At 67.6% G+C, this 14,201-nt stretch overlaps 1 protein-coding gene across 1 annotated transcript in view; it reads right to left on the bottom strand.

The window, feature by feature from the left end:
* The window catches only part of SORCS2 (sortilin related VPS10 domain containing receptor 2), a gene marked incomplete at its 5' end in the record, with an annotated part of 231,331 nt that overhangs the window by 2,479 nt on the left and 214,651 nt on the right, over window positions 1-14,201 (bottom strand). Inside the window, 9 exons of the mRNA XM_081091849.1 lie at window positions 1,121-1,266; window positions 1,740-1,842; window positions 2,223-2,319; window positions 4,344-4,469; window positions 5,246-5,358; window positions 6,041-6,164; window positions 7,200-7,333; window positions 8,526-8,712; window positions 13,543-13,714. Coding sequence (XP_080947975.1) covers window positions 1,121-1,266; window positions 1,740-1,842; window positions 2,223-2,319; window positions 4,344-4,469; window positions 5,246-5,358; window positions 6,041-6,164; window positions 7,200-7,333; window positions 8,526-8,712; window positions 13,543-13,714 — 1,202 coding nt within the window. The remainder of the gene's footprint in view (window positions 1-1,120; window positions 1,267-1,739; window positions 1,843-2,222; window positions 2,320-4,343; window positions 4,470-5,245; window positions 5,359-6,040; window positions 6,165-7,199; window positions 7,334-8,525; window positions 8,713-13,542; window positions 13,715-14,201) is intronic.

Genomic DNA, 14,201 nt, shown 5'->3' with positions numbered 1-14,201 from the left:
TGGGGGTTGAAGGGAAGCTGCACCGAGGCCGTGGGCAGGGCCTGGGCACACTGAGCGCTCCGGTGAAACCATCCGTTGCCCTGGCCGGTCTGCTCAGTGGTTAGAGCGCCAGCTCATGCACCGCAGGGTTGTGGGTTCGATTCCCAGTCAAGGGCAGGCACCTCCGTTGCTGACTCGCTCCCTGGCCTGGGTCAGGGAACCTGTGGGATGCTCCTCTCCCTCCTCCCCCTCCCCCTCCCCTCCCCCTTCCCTCTCCTCCCTCCCCTTCCCCTCTACTCTCTCTAAAAATCAATGGAAAAATATCCTGGGGTGAGGATTACAAAAACAAACAAGAGGATGTGTTATCATCCCCCTATCACCCGCTCGCTGTCCTTCAGGCTCCCAGCTGCTCTCGCCTCCCCAGACACCAGCTTGGAGGCAGGGACAGCAGAGCCCTGCAGGCTCCTGCCCCAGGCTGCCCGCCGCCTGCACGTGGGAGGAGGGTGGGCCCTGAGCGGGACCCTGACCGCCTGCCCCACAGAGAGGCCGGAGAAGGAGGAGGAGGAGGAGGAGGAGGAGGGGGAGGAGGAGGAAGAGGGGTCACCGGGGTTGCAGCAGTGGGGGTGGGGGCACTGGCTTTGTTGAGCTTCGGGCTGGACTCTGGCTCCACCTCCTATTGGCTCAGTGACCCTGAGCCTTCTCATCTGTCAAATGGGCACATTCCGAGGGGGCCGGGAGCTCGGGCAGGGAGCTCGGGCGGCCCGGGAAGCACCCGCCAGAGCCAGGAAGCTGGAGCTACCGTCCCACCTGGGAGGCTCCGGACCACTGCCTGCCAGGAGCACCGGTGGCTGCGGGTGTGGGGGACTATTCCTGGCCCTGGGGGCTGCCCTCTCTGCGCCTCGCTTTCAATCACTTTGACAGTGAGGACAGTGAGAGGGCACAGCCCACAGGTGAACAGCACCCACAGGGCTCACCGTGTGGCCAGGGGCGGGGACACCCCTGGGTGGGGTGGGTTTCGGGGTGTGGGGGGCCTATGGGGGGGTGGGTTTCGGGGAGGGTGTGGGAAGCTGTGGGAGGGTGGGGTGGGTTTCGGGGAGGGCGTGGGGCCGTGGGCGGGCGGGTGGGTTTCAGGAGGCGTTACCTAGGGTCTGCGAGTGGAGGTCGCCGTCTATAAAGTCCTCGCGCTGCACAGAGCCCGGGACGCCCTGGCTGTGGCCCAGGGGGCTGGTCATCTCCTGCTCCTTCGCGTTGTGCATCTGCGCGTACACCGTCCTGTCCGGGCGTTTCCTGCGGGCAGAGGGGGGCGGGGGGCTCAGGCTCCTCCCAGGCCGCCCACCCCAGTGCCCCCCCGCTAGGCCCCGGGCCAGCCCCTATGAGGGCCAGACACATCCCTGGGTCCCCATGAGCCCCCTCTGCACACAGGCCCTGGGGCTGAGCCTCTCCTCCGCTCCCCAAGCTGTGAGGCCCTGGGCGCCTCCCTCACCCTCTCTGAGCCTGGTCCCTCTGAGGACAGGGGAGCAGAGGGGAGGGTGTGGAAGCTCAGTGGGTGGTGAGCAGCTTGGGACCTGAGGGGGAGTAAGACGGAGAGTGCCCCCGCCCCCCCCCCCCCCCCCCCGCCGCCCGAACTCCCGCCCTCCTGGGGTCTGCTGAGGGGGGTCAGGAGGGGGGCCCTGTGGAGGGAGGGGGCCTGAGGGAGGGAGGGGGCCTGGTGGGGGAGGGGCCTGGTGGGGGAGGGGGTCCTAGTGGGGGAGGGGCCTTGCCTTTTGAACTTGTAGAGCATGAGGCCTCCCACGGGGAAGAGCCCGATGACCAGGAGAAGGGCCACCACCCAGTAGCCGCCGCTCCCTCCCGGCCGCCGAGAACCTGCACCAGAGCAGCCGAGAGTCAGCGCGGCCCAGCCGCCCGGGGCCCCGCCTGCTCGGACGGGAGAGGCTCCCGGGGCAGGCAGGGTCCCCGAGGGGCCAGGGGCTGGGGGGCCGGCTAGGCGGAGGGACCCCCTTGGCCCAGGATGCAGACCCCGCCTGCCGGTGCTGGGTGCTGGCAGCGCCCGCTGGCCCGCAGCCACAGCACGCTCTGGGTCTGCCAGCTCCGAGGTCTCCCAGAGGGAAGGACACACTGACGGGGGGACAGGTGGGGGGGGGGCCTGAGACCCTCAGAATCACAGCTGCCTGCGGAGCGAGCCCAGGGCCTGGGGCGGCCACCCGCCGGCCACGCCCGCGCCTCCCTGCGGGCCCCGGACTCACGTGTGTCCGGCCCGAGGGCCACCAGCACCCGGACGCCGGCCCGCAGGGGGAAGCTGATCTTCTGCGCGCTCAGCGCCTGCTGGACGGCCGCCAGGCTCTGCAAACGGGGGGGGGGGGGGGGGGGGGAGGGGGCGTGAGGCCTGCGGCCACGGAGGGCGGCCGGACACGCGGAGCGGCTCTGCGCGGTGGGTGCGGCCGCGTGGGGGAGGCCCGCTCCCCTCCCAGGGCGCCTCCGCGGGTCGCCCGGACTCTGCTCGCTCCGGGCAAACCCAGCTCCATGGGCAGCACCCGAGGCGCCAGGAGGCCGCCCCCGCTCCGGGCACGAGGGGCCCACGTGTGGCCACTGGCGTGGCCGTGATGCGCCACCGGGGGTTCTGCTGTCCTGGCGTGAGGGTGACTCTCAGCGTCAGGAGGGACGGGACGGTGCCGCCCGCCCTCGCCGCCGGCTTCCTGACCCTCAGCTCCCGAGCGCCTCCCTCCTGCGGGGAGTGGGCGCCTCCCTCCTGCGGGGAGTGGGCGCCTCCCTCCTGCGGGGAGTGGGTGCCTCGCTCCTGCGGGGAGTGGGCGCCTCCCTCCTGCGGGGAGTGGGCGCCTCCCTCCTGCGGGGAGTGGGCGCCTCCCTCCTGCGGGGAGTGGGCGCCTCCCTCCTGCGGGGAGCCGGGCGGGCGGGCGGCCAGGGCTCTGTGCGTCCACTGAGGCACCGGCCCGCACGGCAGCTGGGGCTGCTGCTGCCCTGAGCTTGCGGTCAGTTCCCATCTGGGAAACGGGCAGGTCACTGTCCCCCTCCACCTGCCACTCCCCTCCCCCAGGGACACCTGGCGGGTCCGGAGCCCACAGGCGCCGGGTGGACGCCCTTTGGGAAATGCTGCGGGTCACTCATGTCCACGGGGGGCAGTGGCGGGGCTGGAGCGGGGCCCGTGCCCTCTCTGTCCTTCCTGACGGTGGCCCTCACGTCCCTCACCTGTGAGGCGGGCGTCACCTGCACCCAGGGCGCTGCGGCTGCGCTGTGCCCGCCTGCGCTGTGCCCGCCTGCGCTGTGCCCGCCTGCACTGTGCCCGCCTCCCTCGGCGCCTGGCACTCTCTCCAGGCCGCCCGCACGAGCATGTCTCCCTGTGCCAGGGGCTCACGGAGGTTCTGGGCCTTTTCTGTTTCTTTAGATAACGTAGTTTTGAAAGCGCACCATTCAGTGGTTTTAGGGTATTTGCAAAGCTCTGCGCCGTCGCTGCGATCCAGTTCAGAGGGTTCCGTCCGTCACCGCCACGCACACCCCGGCCCCCGGCATCCTCTGCGGACTCGCCTGTCCCGGTCGCCCCACAGAAACGGACCACGGAATCGGGGCCTGTGCCTGCTTCTCTCGTGGCGCCGTGTCCCCAAGGCCCATCCAGGGGCAGCGCGTGCCCGAGCCCCTCCTCTCACGGCCGAGTAACGTTCCACCGCACGGTGGCCACGCGCCAGCCCTCACCCGCTGACGGGCGTCCGTTCTGTGCCCCTTCGGCTGCGGTGGGTGACGCCGCTGCGACGTGCTCGGTGCCGGCGCACACCTCAGGGTGCCCTGCCTGTCATGGTCACTGCCACAGGCCCAGCAGCGTCTCCACGGCCGTCAGCCTGCTACTGTCGGGTCTGGTTTATCTGAAGGATCCCGGCCCTGCTCGTGGGGGGGCGTGGCCCTGGCACCTTCGAGTCCCTGTGCCTGTCACCCCGCAGGCCTGTCCCCCGGCGAGGCCACCACGTGGGAGCGTCCCGCTCCCTGCAGACACGTGGTCACGGATGGGGCTGATCTCTGTCCTGACCCCGTGCCCCGGGTCCCAGGTCGGCAGCACCCCCACAGGGCGGCCGGGACCCCTCGACCGGCTCCAGCTGAAGACTTGGGACAGGAGGGGCCTGTCTCCGCCTGGGGAGCTGGTCGCGCCCCGGGGCCCCCACGCCCCTGCTCCCCCACACTGTGACCTTGGATGTGACCTGGGAGGCCACGTGGGCCCAGAGGGTGCGGCCACGAGGGGCGTGGGGGACCCGTGGCTGCGTCGATGAGACTGAGCAGGGACAAGCACTGAGGCTCCCGCCCCCTCGCTGTGACTGTCCTGCCTCGGGGGTGGGAGGACGGGCCTGGGCCCCAGCCGGTACCTGGTCGCCGGAGACGCTCCTCGTCCTCGAGGGCCCGGGCGGGGGCGGCAGCACGTACAGGTTGGCCACGGTGGGCAGCCCCGGCTCGATCACCGTCACCAGCAGCTCCGCGGGGATGCCGGTCTCCTGGGGGCAGACGCGACACGATGCACATGCCTTCGCTGTCTCCCACTCACGCCCCCGGAACCCCGCCCCCCTCCTGCCTCTGTCCTACAAGCCATTCCCGACCCCGCACACCATCCCACGGGGATGGCCCTGAGCCCCATGGCAGCCTCGTGCCACCCCTGCCGTCCAGCCTCCCGGTCCCGCAGCCCTGTCCCCCACACCGGCCCCACCCGGCCAGGTTCTCCCCCCCCCCAGGCCATTCCTCACCCCGAGGCCGCTGTGAGCGGGCCCTCCCAAGCCACAGAGCTCAGCTCATGCGGGCCCCTCTGCCTGCTGGAAGTCCCAGTCCATCACTTCCATCTGGCAAACTCCTATTCACCCATCAGTGCCCAGGACAGTAAGACCAGCATTATTCATGGGCGGACAGGAGGCCGGGCCAGTGGGCCTGTTTCCTGGGCGCTCCCCGAGGGCACCCACCACACCGCTCTGCTCTCTGCCTCCAGGGTCTGCCCCAGAGAGAAAACTGCTTCAGAGAGATTCTGGGCTGTTGGAGGCGGCGGCTGGGTCCTGTGCAAACAGCCGGTGCTCAATAGATGTGCACAGAGGGTGCCGTCCTGTGCCCACCACCACGGGGCCCCCCAGCTTCATGCCCTCCTGAGCCCCAGCATCAGCCTGGGCTCGCTTCTCAGCACCCACCAGGCCGGGGCCACGTGCCCGTGCTGTGGGCAGCCAGGCCCCCCTGCCCTGCCGGGCCCTCGGGGCTGTAAGCCATGGCCTGGGGCGGGGGGTGCGCGCACCTTGGCCAGGAGCCAGCTGACCACCTGGCCGACGTCCTCTCTCCACTCGGGGGTGTTGGGGTTGTACGTGTCCAGGTTCTGGGAAAACTGCAGAGGCACCACCTGAAACTGATCTGGAAGGAGGACGAGATGGGGGGCTGCTCAGTCCTGGGAGCCTGGCCCGGCTCCTGGGGGGCGGCCACACACCCTGACGGTCCAGGCCGCTGAGTGTACCCCAGATCGCCAAGTGTACCCCAGGCCGCACCCGTCCTCGGCCATCGGATAACAGCAATGACGACAATGAGAAGGGGTGGGGGCAGCACCCTGCTGTCCGCAGGAGCGGCGGCTCTTTTTTTTTTTTAATATATTTTTACTGATTTCAGAGAGGAAGGGAGAGGGAGAGAGAGAGAAACATCAATGATGAGAGAGAATCGTGGACCGGCTGCCTCCTGCACGCCCCTCACGGGGGATCGAGCCCACAACCTGGGCACGTGCCTCGACTGAAATCCAACCGTGACCGCCTGGTTCATGGGTCGAAGCTCAACCACTGAACCGCGCCGGCCGGGCAGGCCCAGCTGCTCTTAAAGCAAAATGCGTCCGTACCGGCGACCAGGCCACGGCACGCTGCTGGGGGTCGCCCCTCCATCCTTCGGAGACAGTTTCTACGGTGATGCCTCCCACCAGGGTCAGGGCCCCACTGAGCCCAGAGCCATGGGGCACGGCTTCGGAACCGGCGGCTGCGCAGGCGCCATGAGGAGGCGCCGACCCGGACGGGGATGGGATGGACCGAGACGGCGCTGCCGCCCGAGGACTCACCCAGCACGCGGACGACCTTGGAGGCCTGCAGCACGGAGCTCCCGCAGGCCGCCTGCACCGTCACACGCACGTCCCCCGGGTCCACAAACCGCGTCGCCACGGAGTCATTCAGGGACAGCAAGGGCTGCGGACACAGGCGGAGTCAGGGCCGGGCCAGGCTGCGCTGAGGGCGCCCGCCCTGCCCTCATAGGGACGGGGCGGCCCCGGCGTGGGGAGGCCCCAGGGGCGCTGTCCTTGCCGACTGTCCCCGCCTCCCCTGTGGACAACTGAGAAGGTGTAACAGGGCCTCCGGCTGGGCCTCCGCACCGACCCCACACCCTCCCAGCCGCTCAGCTGCGGCCGCGCCCCCTCCGCACCCAGCCTGCGGGAGGTTGCACCATCACCGCCATCAGCACCACCATCAGGCAGTGGCAGGGTGGCCTCGGGCCTCGCAGTGGGGACGCAGGGGCTCTGGGAGGGCCAGGGACCAGCCGAGGAGCTCGGCTGAAGGAGGCTGAGCTGCGATTCGAACCCAGAGCCCAAACCCCATCCTAGACCCGCCCACTCCAGGGAGCACCACCAGGAGCCCAGCCCCTCCCTCGTGGCCTCTGTCTGGCCTCTGGGGCGGGGGGGGGGGGGTGTGCGGGTTCTGCCTGGGGGTGCAGGCTGTACTTGGCTGTGAGTGAAGGCTGCGTCTCCTGGGATCCTGAGGCCCCCATCCAGCCCCAGCCCAAAGACGGGCAGCCAGCCCTGAAAGCCTCGGGACCCGCCCCCCCCCTCCCCCGCCGAAGGCATTCTGTCCATGGGCTCTGAGTGAGGCTTCTGAGCTCAGATCCAGGCCCAGTGACCGCCTCCTCCATGAAGCCTTCCCTGACCACCCCTTCCCCAGACTAAAAGTGGCCTTGTCTCCCTGGAGCTCTCGGACACCGTCCCTGCCCCCTTCCCATGACACCTGTGACACCCTAACTCAGGTCACCTACTCGCTCCCATCTCCTTCCCTGGGGAACAGGAGGGTCTGGTCTGATTCACTGGCCACAGTGGAAGGAGAGGTGTGCACGTGCCCGCTCAGCTCCACGGTGGCCTACACTGTCCTGCCCAACGCCCAGCAGCGTCCTGCCCTCACTCCAGCCTGTGGGAGCCTGTGGGACGCAGGGGCCACCAAGGTCTGGGGTTGGCGCACCTGCAGGCTGAGGCCAATCCACCAGTAGAAGACAGTGAGGTTGGGGTTCAGGGGCAGCAGCACGGCTGTGAGGTTCACCTCCTCATTGATGCCGACGACAGGAACCACTTCGAGGTAGAGGGCCTGCAGAGGGGCTGCACGGTCCAGAGAAAGGTCGGGGTCAGAGGGCATCAGGGTACTCAGCTTTTCAAGGCTGCTTGTTGGTCACTGATATCCTCAACTTAACATCAGCACCACCACCACCATCATCATCACCATCACCACCATTATCACCACCATCATCATCACCATCACCACCATTATCACCACCATCATCATCACCATCACCACCATTATCACCACCATCATCATCACCATCACCACCATTATCACCACCATCATCACCACCATCACCCCCACCATCATCATCACCATCATCACCACCATCACCCCCACCATCATCATCACCATCATCACCACCACCACCACCATCACCACCACCATCATCACCACCATCACCCCCACCATCATCATCACCATCATCACCACCACCACCACCATCACCACCATCACCCCCACCATCATCATCACCATCACCCCCACCACCACCACCATCACCACCACCACCACCACCACCATCACCACCACCACCACCACCACCACCACCATCACCACCACCACCACCACCATCACCACCACCATCACCACCACCACCACCACCACCACCACCACCACCACCACCATCACCACCACCACCATCACCACCATCACCACCACCATCACCCCCACCATCATCATCACCATCATCACCACCACCACCACCATCACCACCATCACCCCCACCATCATCACCAGCATTACCACCATCACCACCATCACCACCATCACCCCCACCATCATCATCACCATCACCCCCACCACCACCACCATCACCACCACCATCACCACCACCACCACCACCACCACCATCACCACCACCATCACCACCACCACCACCACCACCATCACCACCATCACCACCACCATCACCACCACCATCACCACCACCACCATCACCACCATCATCACCACCATCACTACCACCACCATCACCACCACCATCACCACCATCACCGCCATCACCACCACCATCACCACCATCACCACCATCACCACCATCATCACCATCATCAACCCCAAAACAACCCTGCAGGTCACCAGGTGTGGACTGGAGCCCGGCCGCCTGCCTCCCCTGCCCATGGGCTCGCGTCCTGAGGGTTGGGTGGGAGGCCCTGGGGGTTCCCTCCTCCTCCCAGGCCCCGGTTCTCTGTCGGGAGTGGCTCTGGGCCTCGCAGGGGCGGGACTTACGGTTGACCTGGACAAAGAGCACCGCCTCGTCGCGCCCCGCTACGTTCTCCGCTCGGACGGACACGCGGTAGACGCCGGGGCTCTCGTAGCGGTGCCGGACGCGCTCCCTTCGCAGCGTGAGGTTCACGGGCACGGGCGTGGAGCCATCCCCGAGGTCCACCTGGTACTTGGTGGTCAGGACGTCGCCCTGTAGGAAACCAGAGGCACTGGTGTGGACCCCGAGCTCGCTCACTCATTCGTCCCCTCGCTCCTCCCCCAAACACGCAGGCCCGGGGCCAGGGAGCCAGAGCTGGGGGCAGGGAGCCAGAGCTGGGGGCAGGGAGCCAGACCTGGGGGCCAGGGAGCCAGAGCTGGGGGCAGGGAGCCAGGCCTGGGGGTAGGGAGCCAGACCCGGGGGCCAGGGGGCCAGACCCGGGGGCCAGAGGGCCAGACCCGGGACCAGGGAGCCAGACCCGGGGGCCAGGGAGCCAGAGCTGGGGGCCAGGGAGCCAGACCCGGGGGCCAGGGAGCCAGACCCGGGGGCCAGGGAGCCAGACCTGGGTGCCAGGGAGCCAGACCCAGGGGCCAGGGGGCCAGACCTGGGGGCCAGGGAACCAGCTGGGGCAGCCTGGAATCCAGGGGGCAGCCTGGAGTGCTGGGCTGTGGCGGCCGACACGCCAGAGCCCTAGGGGCCCGGAGGGTTCGAGAAGGGCCGGTGCACATTTCGGACAAGCACCAGCTGCGGGGGGGGGGGGGGGGGGGTCCGGGGGGAGGCGAGGGGTGGGGTGGCGGCGGGGAGACCCTGGGCCTGAGCCAGGAGCCAGGAGCGTGCAGGGCCCTGTGCAGGCGGGGCATCTGCCGCCCAGGAAACGGGAAACCCTCTCTCCCCTGTGACCCTGCGGTCCTGGGCTCTCCTTGCCTCCCTCTACGCGGGGCCACGGTCTCCATGTCGGTCTGCCCCCTCCCTCGCCGCTCCCACCCCTGCCAGCCTCCCACCCCCCCCCATCCCACGGGAACACCCAGGCAGCCGCGTCCTAGTGGGGAAGACGGGACAGGTGATCCCGACCGAGCAGCAATCCTAGTTCCCCCCTGCCAGACCCGAACCCCGAGAGCACCCGCTGCAGTCGGTCACCTCCCCACGATGGTGCCGTGGCTTGGAGAGTGTCCGTCCCCCCAAATCCATGTCCCCCGGAACCTCAGCAGGGCCCGCATTGGGAACTCGGGTCTCTGCAGGTGAAGGTCCGAGGAGGCCCCCCGGGCGGGCCCTGGACCCGGGGCAGGTTCCTTATGAAGGAGGGGGATTCATTCGGGCAGAGGAGGGAAGACTGGGCTGCTGTGGCCACACCCAGGGGAGCAGTGCGGCTCCCTGGGGCCCCCCGGGCTGTGCTGCGCCCCGTCTGGTCCCATTCACGGCAGAGCGGCATCCCAGGGGCGGACGGGCCACGGGCTGTCTGTCCACCCCCCAGAGGACTCCGGGTGCTGCCCCTTCTGGCTGTTAGGCGCAGAGCTGCGGGAACACCGCCGGGTTTTGGTGTGAACACAGGCCTGCATCTCTCTGGGGCAGCGCCCAGGTGCCCCCCGCCGCCCGCCGGAGCTGCGGGCTGAGTGTTGTTAGGAAGCTGCCACGCTGTTCCCCAGAGCGGCTGTGCCATTTACATTCCCACCAGCCGCCCGCCAGGGCACCGGCTCCTCCGGCGCTGGGGTGCCGCCGTTTCCTATTGTAGCCGGGCTGGTGGCTTCGTTTGCTTTCCCGGGGCTGATGGTGCCGGCCCTGCTGCTCCGCCGTCGCTCGGCCTCGGCGTGAAGCCCTCGGGCCCTTAGCTCACTGTCTGATGGGTTTGTTTCTTACCCCTGGGCTTTAACAGTTCTTTTTGTTTTTTTTTTAATTTTTAGAGAGAGAGGAAGGGAGAGGGAGAGAAACTGATGTGAGAGTGGAACATGGATCGGCTGCCTCCTGCACGCCCCCCACCAGGGGTCGAGCCGGCAACCTGGGAATCAAACCAGCAACCTTTCGGGGCCTCCCCAGCTGGGCCAGCGGCAGGGCTGACCGTCCTGCAGGCTCTGGCTCCAGCCGAGCTGCATGTGTGGCTGCAGTGTTTTCTCTGTCCTTCCTTCTCGGGTTCCCAACAGGGCCTTTCCGAGAGAGAAGCGCCTCAGGGTCCCACTGCCTTATGGTGGTGTGGGGTCAGCTCTGCGGGCGCTGCCCCGCCCTGGGTCCCACCAGGCCCCCTCCCTGTCCTAAAGGGCCGCCGTTTTCCATCTCGCACGGACGTGTGCGACCTGCTGAGCCGACTGCATCGGGCGTGAGGCCCTGGCTGAGCGTTGTCTTTATCGGATGTTCACTCGCTGGCACACCCTCCCCACGGAGGGTGGAAATCGGCCGTGCTCCTGTGCGCCTGTGTCTGGTTCCCCGTCAGGGTGACTTTAACTCTTACACAGTCAGAGAGCTGGGCCCCTAATCCAGGGCTATTTCCACACCGGCTTGGCCTGCGTGTGTGAGCATGTGTGCGAGTGTGAGGGTGTGTGTGTGTGTGTGAGTGTGAGTGTGTGTGTGTGTGTGAGAGAGTGTGTATATGAGTGTGTGTGTGAGTGTGTGAGTGTGAGTGTATGAGTGTGTGTGTGTGAGTGTGTGTGTATGAGTGTGTGTGTGTGAGTGTGTGTGTGAGTGTGAGTGTATGAGTGTGTGTTGAGTGTCTGTGTATGAGTGTATGAGTGTGTGAGTGTGTGTATGAGTGTGAGTGTGTGAGTGTGAGTGTGAGTGTGTGAGTCCATGGGTGTGAGTGTGCACGAGTGTGCACACGTGGGCCTCCCTGCGCTCCCACACTCCTCCCTGGGCTTCGGTGAGGAAGCCAGCGGCCTCCTCCAGGCAGCGCTGCACTGGGGGCCTCTCTCTTCTCGGAGCGCCTTCCGGTGGGTGGGGGGCCGCCCGCACCCCCGGCCACCCAGCCCCATTGATTCAGGGCCCCTGGGCGGGGGGCTGGTCCCATCCAGGCTCGGGGCGGAGAACCCGGGGCAGCGGAGTGGCCAGCGGCCAGGCGCTAGGGGGCAGCAGAGGGCCGTGTTTGCCTGGAGTCCTCCTGGAACTCAGGGGCCGCGGCCTGGTCCACGCCGAGGGTCCAGGGGCCCCAGGCCCGGCGGCGGGGGCTTCACCCTCGGCCACTCCCGGAGGCTGCCGTGAGCAGAGGCGCCCCCCCCCCCCCAGGGCTCCCCAGCTCCGGGCAGGACTTCCAGGGCCAGGACCAAGACGGCCGGTCTCGCGGCCATGGCCCCGGTGCCCTCTGCCCGGAGTCCCCAGGCCTGGGACCCAGTGCTGTGGCTGCCGTTTGCCATGTGTGGCCCTGGGGGCACCTGCTCTTGTCCGAACCTCGGTTCCCAGCTATCGCGGGGCTGACAGGAGCCCCTGAGTGAGGCGGGGGTGGGGAGGCGGCCGGCCCCCCGCGTGCAGCTCCACGTGAGGCACCTGCTTCGGCCTCAGTTTCCCCGTCTGCACTGCCCAGACTCTGTCATCATCACCCGCCACCCTTGGCACCACATTTTGAAGGACACGTTCTACACAGAGCACCAGCCGAGCCCCGCAAACCCAGGGGAGCCCCGCAAACCCAGGGGCGCCCCGCAAACCCAGGGGAGCCCCCCAAACCCAGGGGAGCCCCGCAAACCCAGGGGAGCCCTGCAAACCCAGGGGAGCCCCGTATACCCAGGGGAGCCCCGCATACCCAGCGGAGCCCCGCAAACCCAGGGGAGCCCTGCAAACCCAGGGGAGCCCCGCATACCCAGGGGAGCCCCGCAAACCCAGGGGAGCCCCCCAAACCCAGGGGAGCCCCGCAAACCCAGGGCTCCCAGGGGAGCCCCGCAAACCCAGGGGCGCCCCGCAAACCCAGGGGAGCCCCCCAAACCCAGGGGAGCCCCCCAAACCCAGGGGAGCCCCGCAAACCCAGCGGAGCCCCGCAAACCCAGGGGAGCCCCCCAAACCCAGGGGAGCCCCCCAAACCCAGGGGAGCCCCGCAAACCCAGCGGAGCCCCGCAAACCCAGCGGAGCCCCGCAAACCCAGGGGAGCCCCGCAAACCCAGAGGAGCCCCGCATACCCAGGGGAGCCCCGCAAACCCAGGGGTGCCCCGCAAACCCAGAGGAGCCCCGCAAACCCAGGGGAGCCCCACAAACCCAGCCGAGCCCCGCAAACCCAGCCGAGCCCCGCAAACCCAGGGGAGCCCCGCAAACCCAGGGGAGCCCCGCAAACCCAGCGGAGCCCCGCAAACCCAGGGGAGCCCCGCAAACCCAGCGGAGCCCCGCAAACCCAGGGGCGCCGGACAGAATCCCCGCGTGTGTCAGCCGCCCTCCTTCCTGTCTGATGTGCTGCCGTGAGCACGGGCCACGTCTGTAGGACAGGGGCCGGCCCCGCATGAACTAACCAGCAGGACATACGGGCTAGCAGCTGCCACCCTGGGGAACAGGAGTCTGGGGATATTTACACTCTTGATATTTTTATGTTTCTCAAGTGTTCTATAATGAGCACAGGTTATTTTTAAAATCAGGAGAAAATGTAACACTTGTACTAAAGACGGAAAAACAAACATTAGGCAACTGGGAGGACATTTACGTACATATTTTTGGGGGGAGGGGGACACCCTGTATCTCTCAATCTCTCTCTGTCTCTCTCTGTCTCTGTCTCTCTGTCTCTCTCTGTCTCTATCTCCGTCTCTAGCTCTGTCTCTCTCCATCTCCATCTCCCTCTCATCTGTTTATAGGCTGTGCCTTTGGCTGTGGGATTGTAAGTCACACTTTGCTTTGAACTTGCTCTTTCCTCAGCCTCCACACTCACTAAATCAGTAACAGGCTGAACGCCCTGCGGCGGCCACAGGAACGAGCGAGCCGGGACGCCCGGCACCGACCGGAAACGCGCTTCCACTGCCCGCACTCCGCGCTCTCTCCCATTTGGTGCTTGGCTTCTCCCTCTGGACAGGCCTGGGGAGGGGCTGCGGGCGCTGGGCGCAGGGAGGCCCACGCACGTGTCTGCCCGGCGGGGGGGGGGGGGGGGCTCACCTGCTCCTGCCGCACCTCGAACAGCACGTCGTCCCCCGGCCGCACGGCCACCGCCTCGCCGACGATGCTGACCCGCAGGCCCCGGGGCGGGGTCAGGGGGCACGGCAGCGGCGCCGGGTTCCGTGATGGGTCCACGCCGCCCTGGCACAGGTTGGCCACGACCTTCCGGTACCTGCGGTCAGAGGGCGGGTGAGGGCTGTAGACAGGTGGGGGGTGGGGACGGGCCCCGCGGCCGGGCAGGGACTGGCTTGTCACCGGTGGGTCTTGGCTACAGCCTCCATTTACCACCAGGCCCCTCCTGCCTCCACCTGCCTGTGGCCTCTGCCCCTTTAGAGGGGGAACTGAGGCCTGAGGACGGTGAGTGGCCCAATGGTCACAATGCGATGTTTGGGCCCGAGCTGCAGGCTCACGGCCTCTGCGCACCGACAGTGCCGATGCCGCTCACCCGCCAACCGCCACAGCCGCCTCTGGCCGAGGAGGAGCAGCCAATGCGCACCCCCGCCCGGCACCGGGCCCTCACCCACAGCTGGCGTCTGTCACCCCACAGCCTGAGGGTGACCGCCTCTGTGTGGTGAGCTCACAGCCGGGGGTGATGGCAGCACCCGGACCTGTGCCGTGACAGGTAAGCTCGTGCCCATGCAGGTGGTCAGGGAAGGCTT

Source organism: Myotis nattereri, assembly GCF_964212035.1.
Source record: "Myotis nattereri genome assembly, chromosome: 1".
Taxonomy (NCBI): domain Eukaryota; kingdom Metazoa; phylum Chordata; class Mammalia; order Chiroptera; family Vespertilionidae; genus Myotis; species Myotis nattereri.
This window is presented reverse-complemented; position numbering and strand designations above follow the sequence as displayed.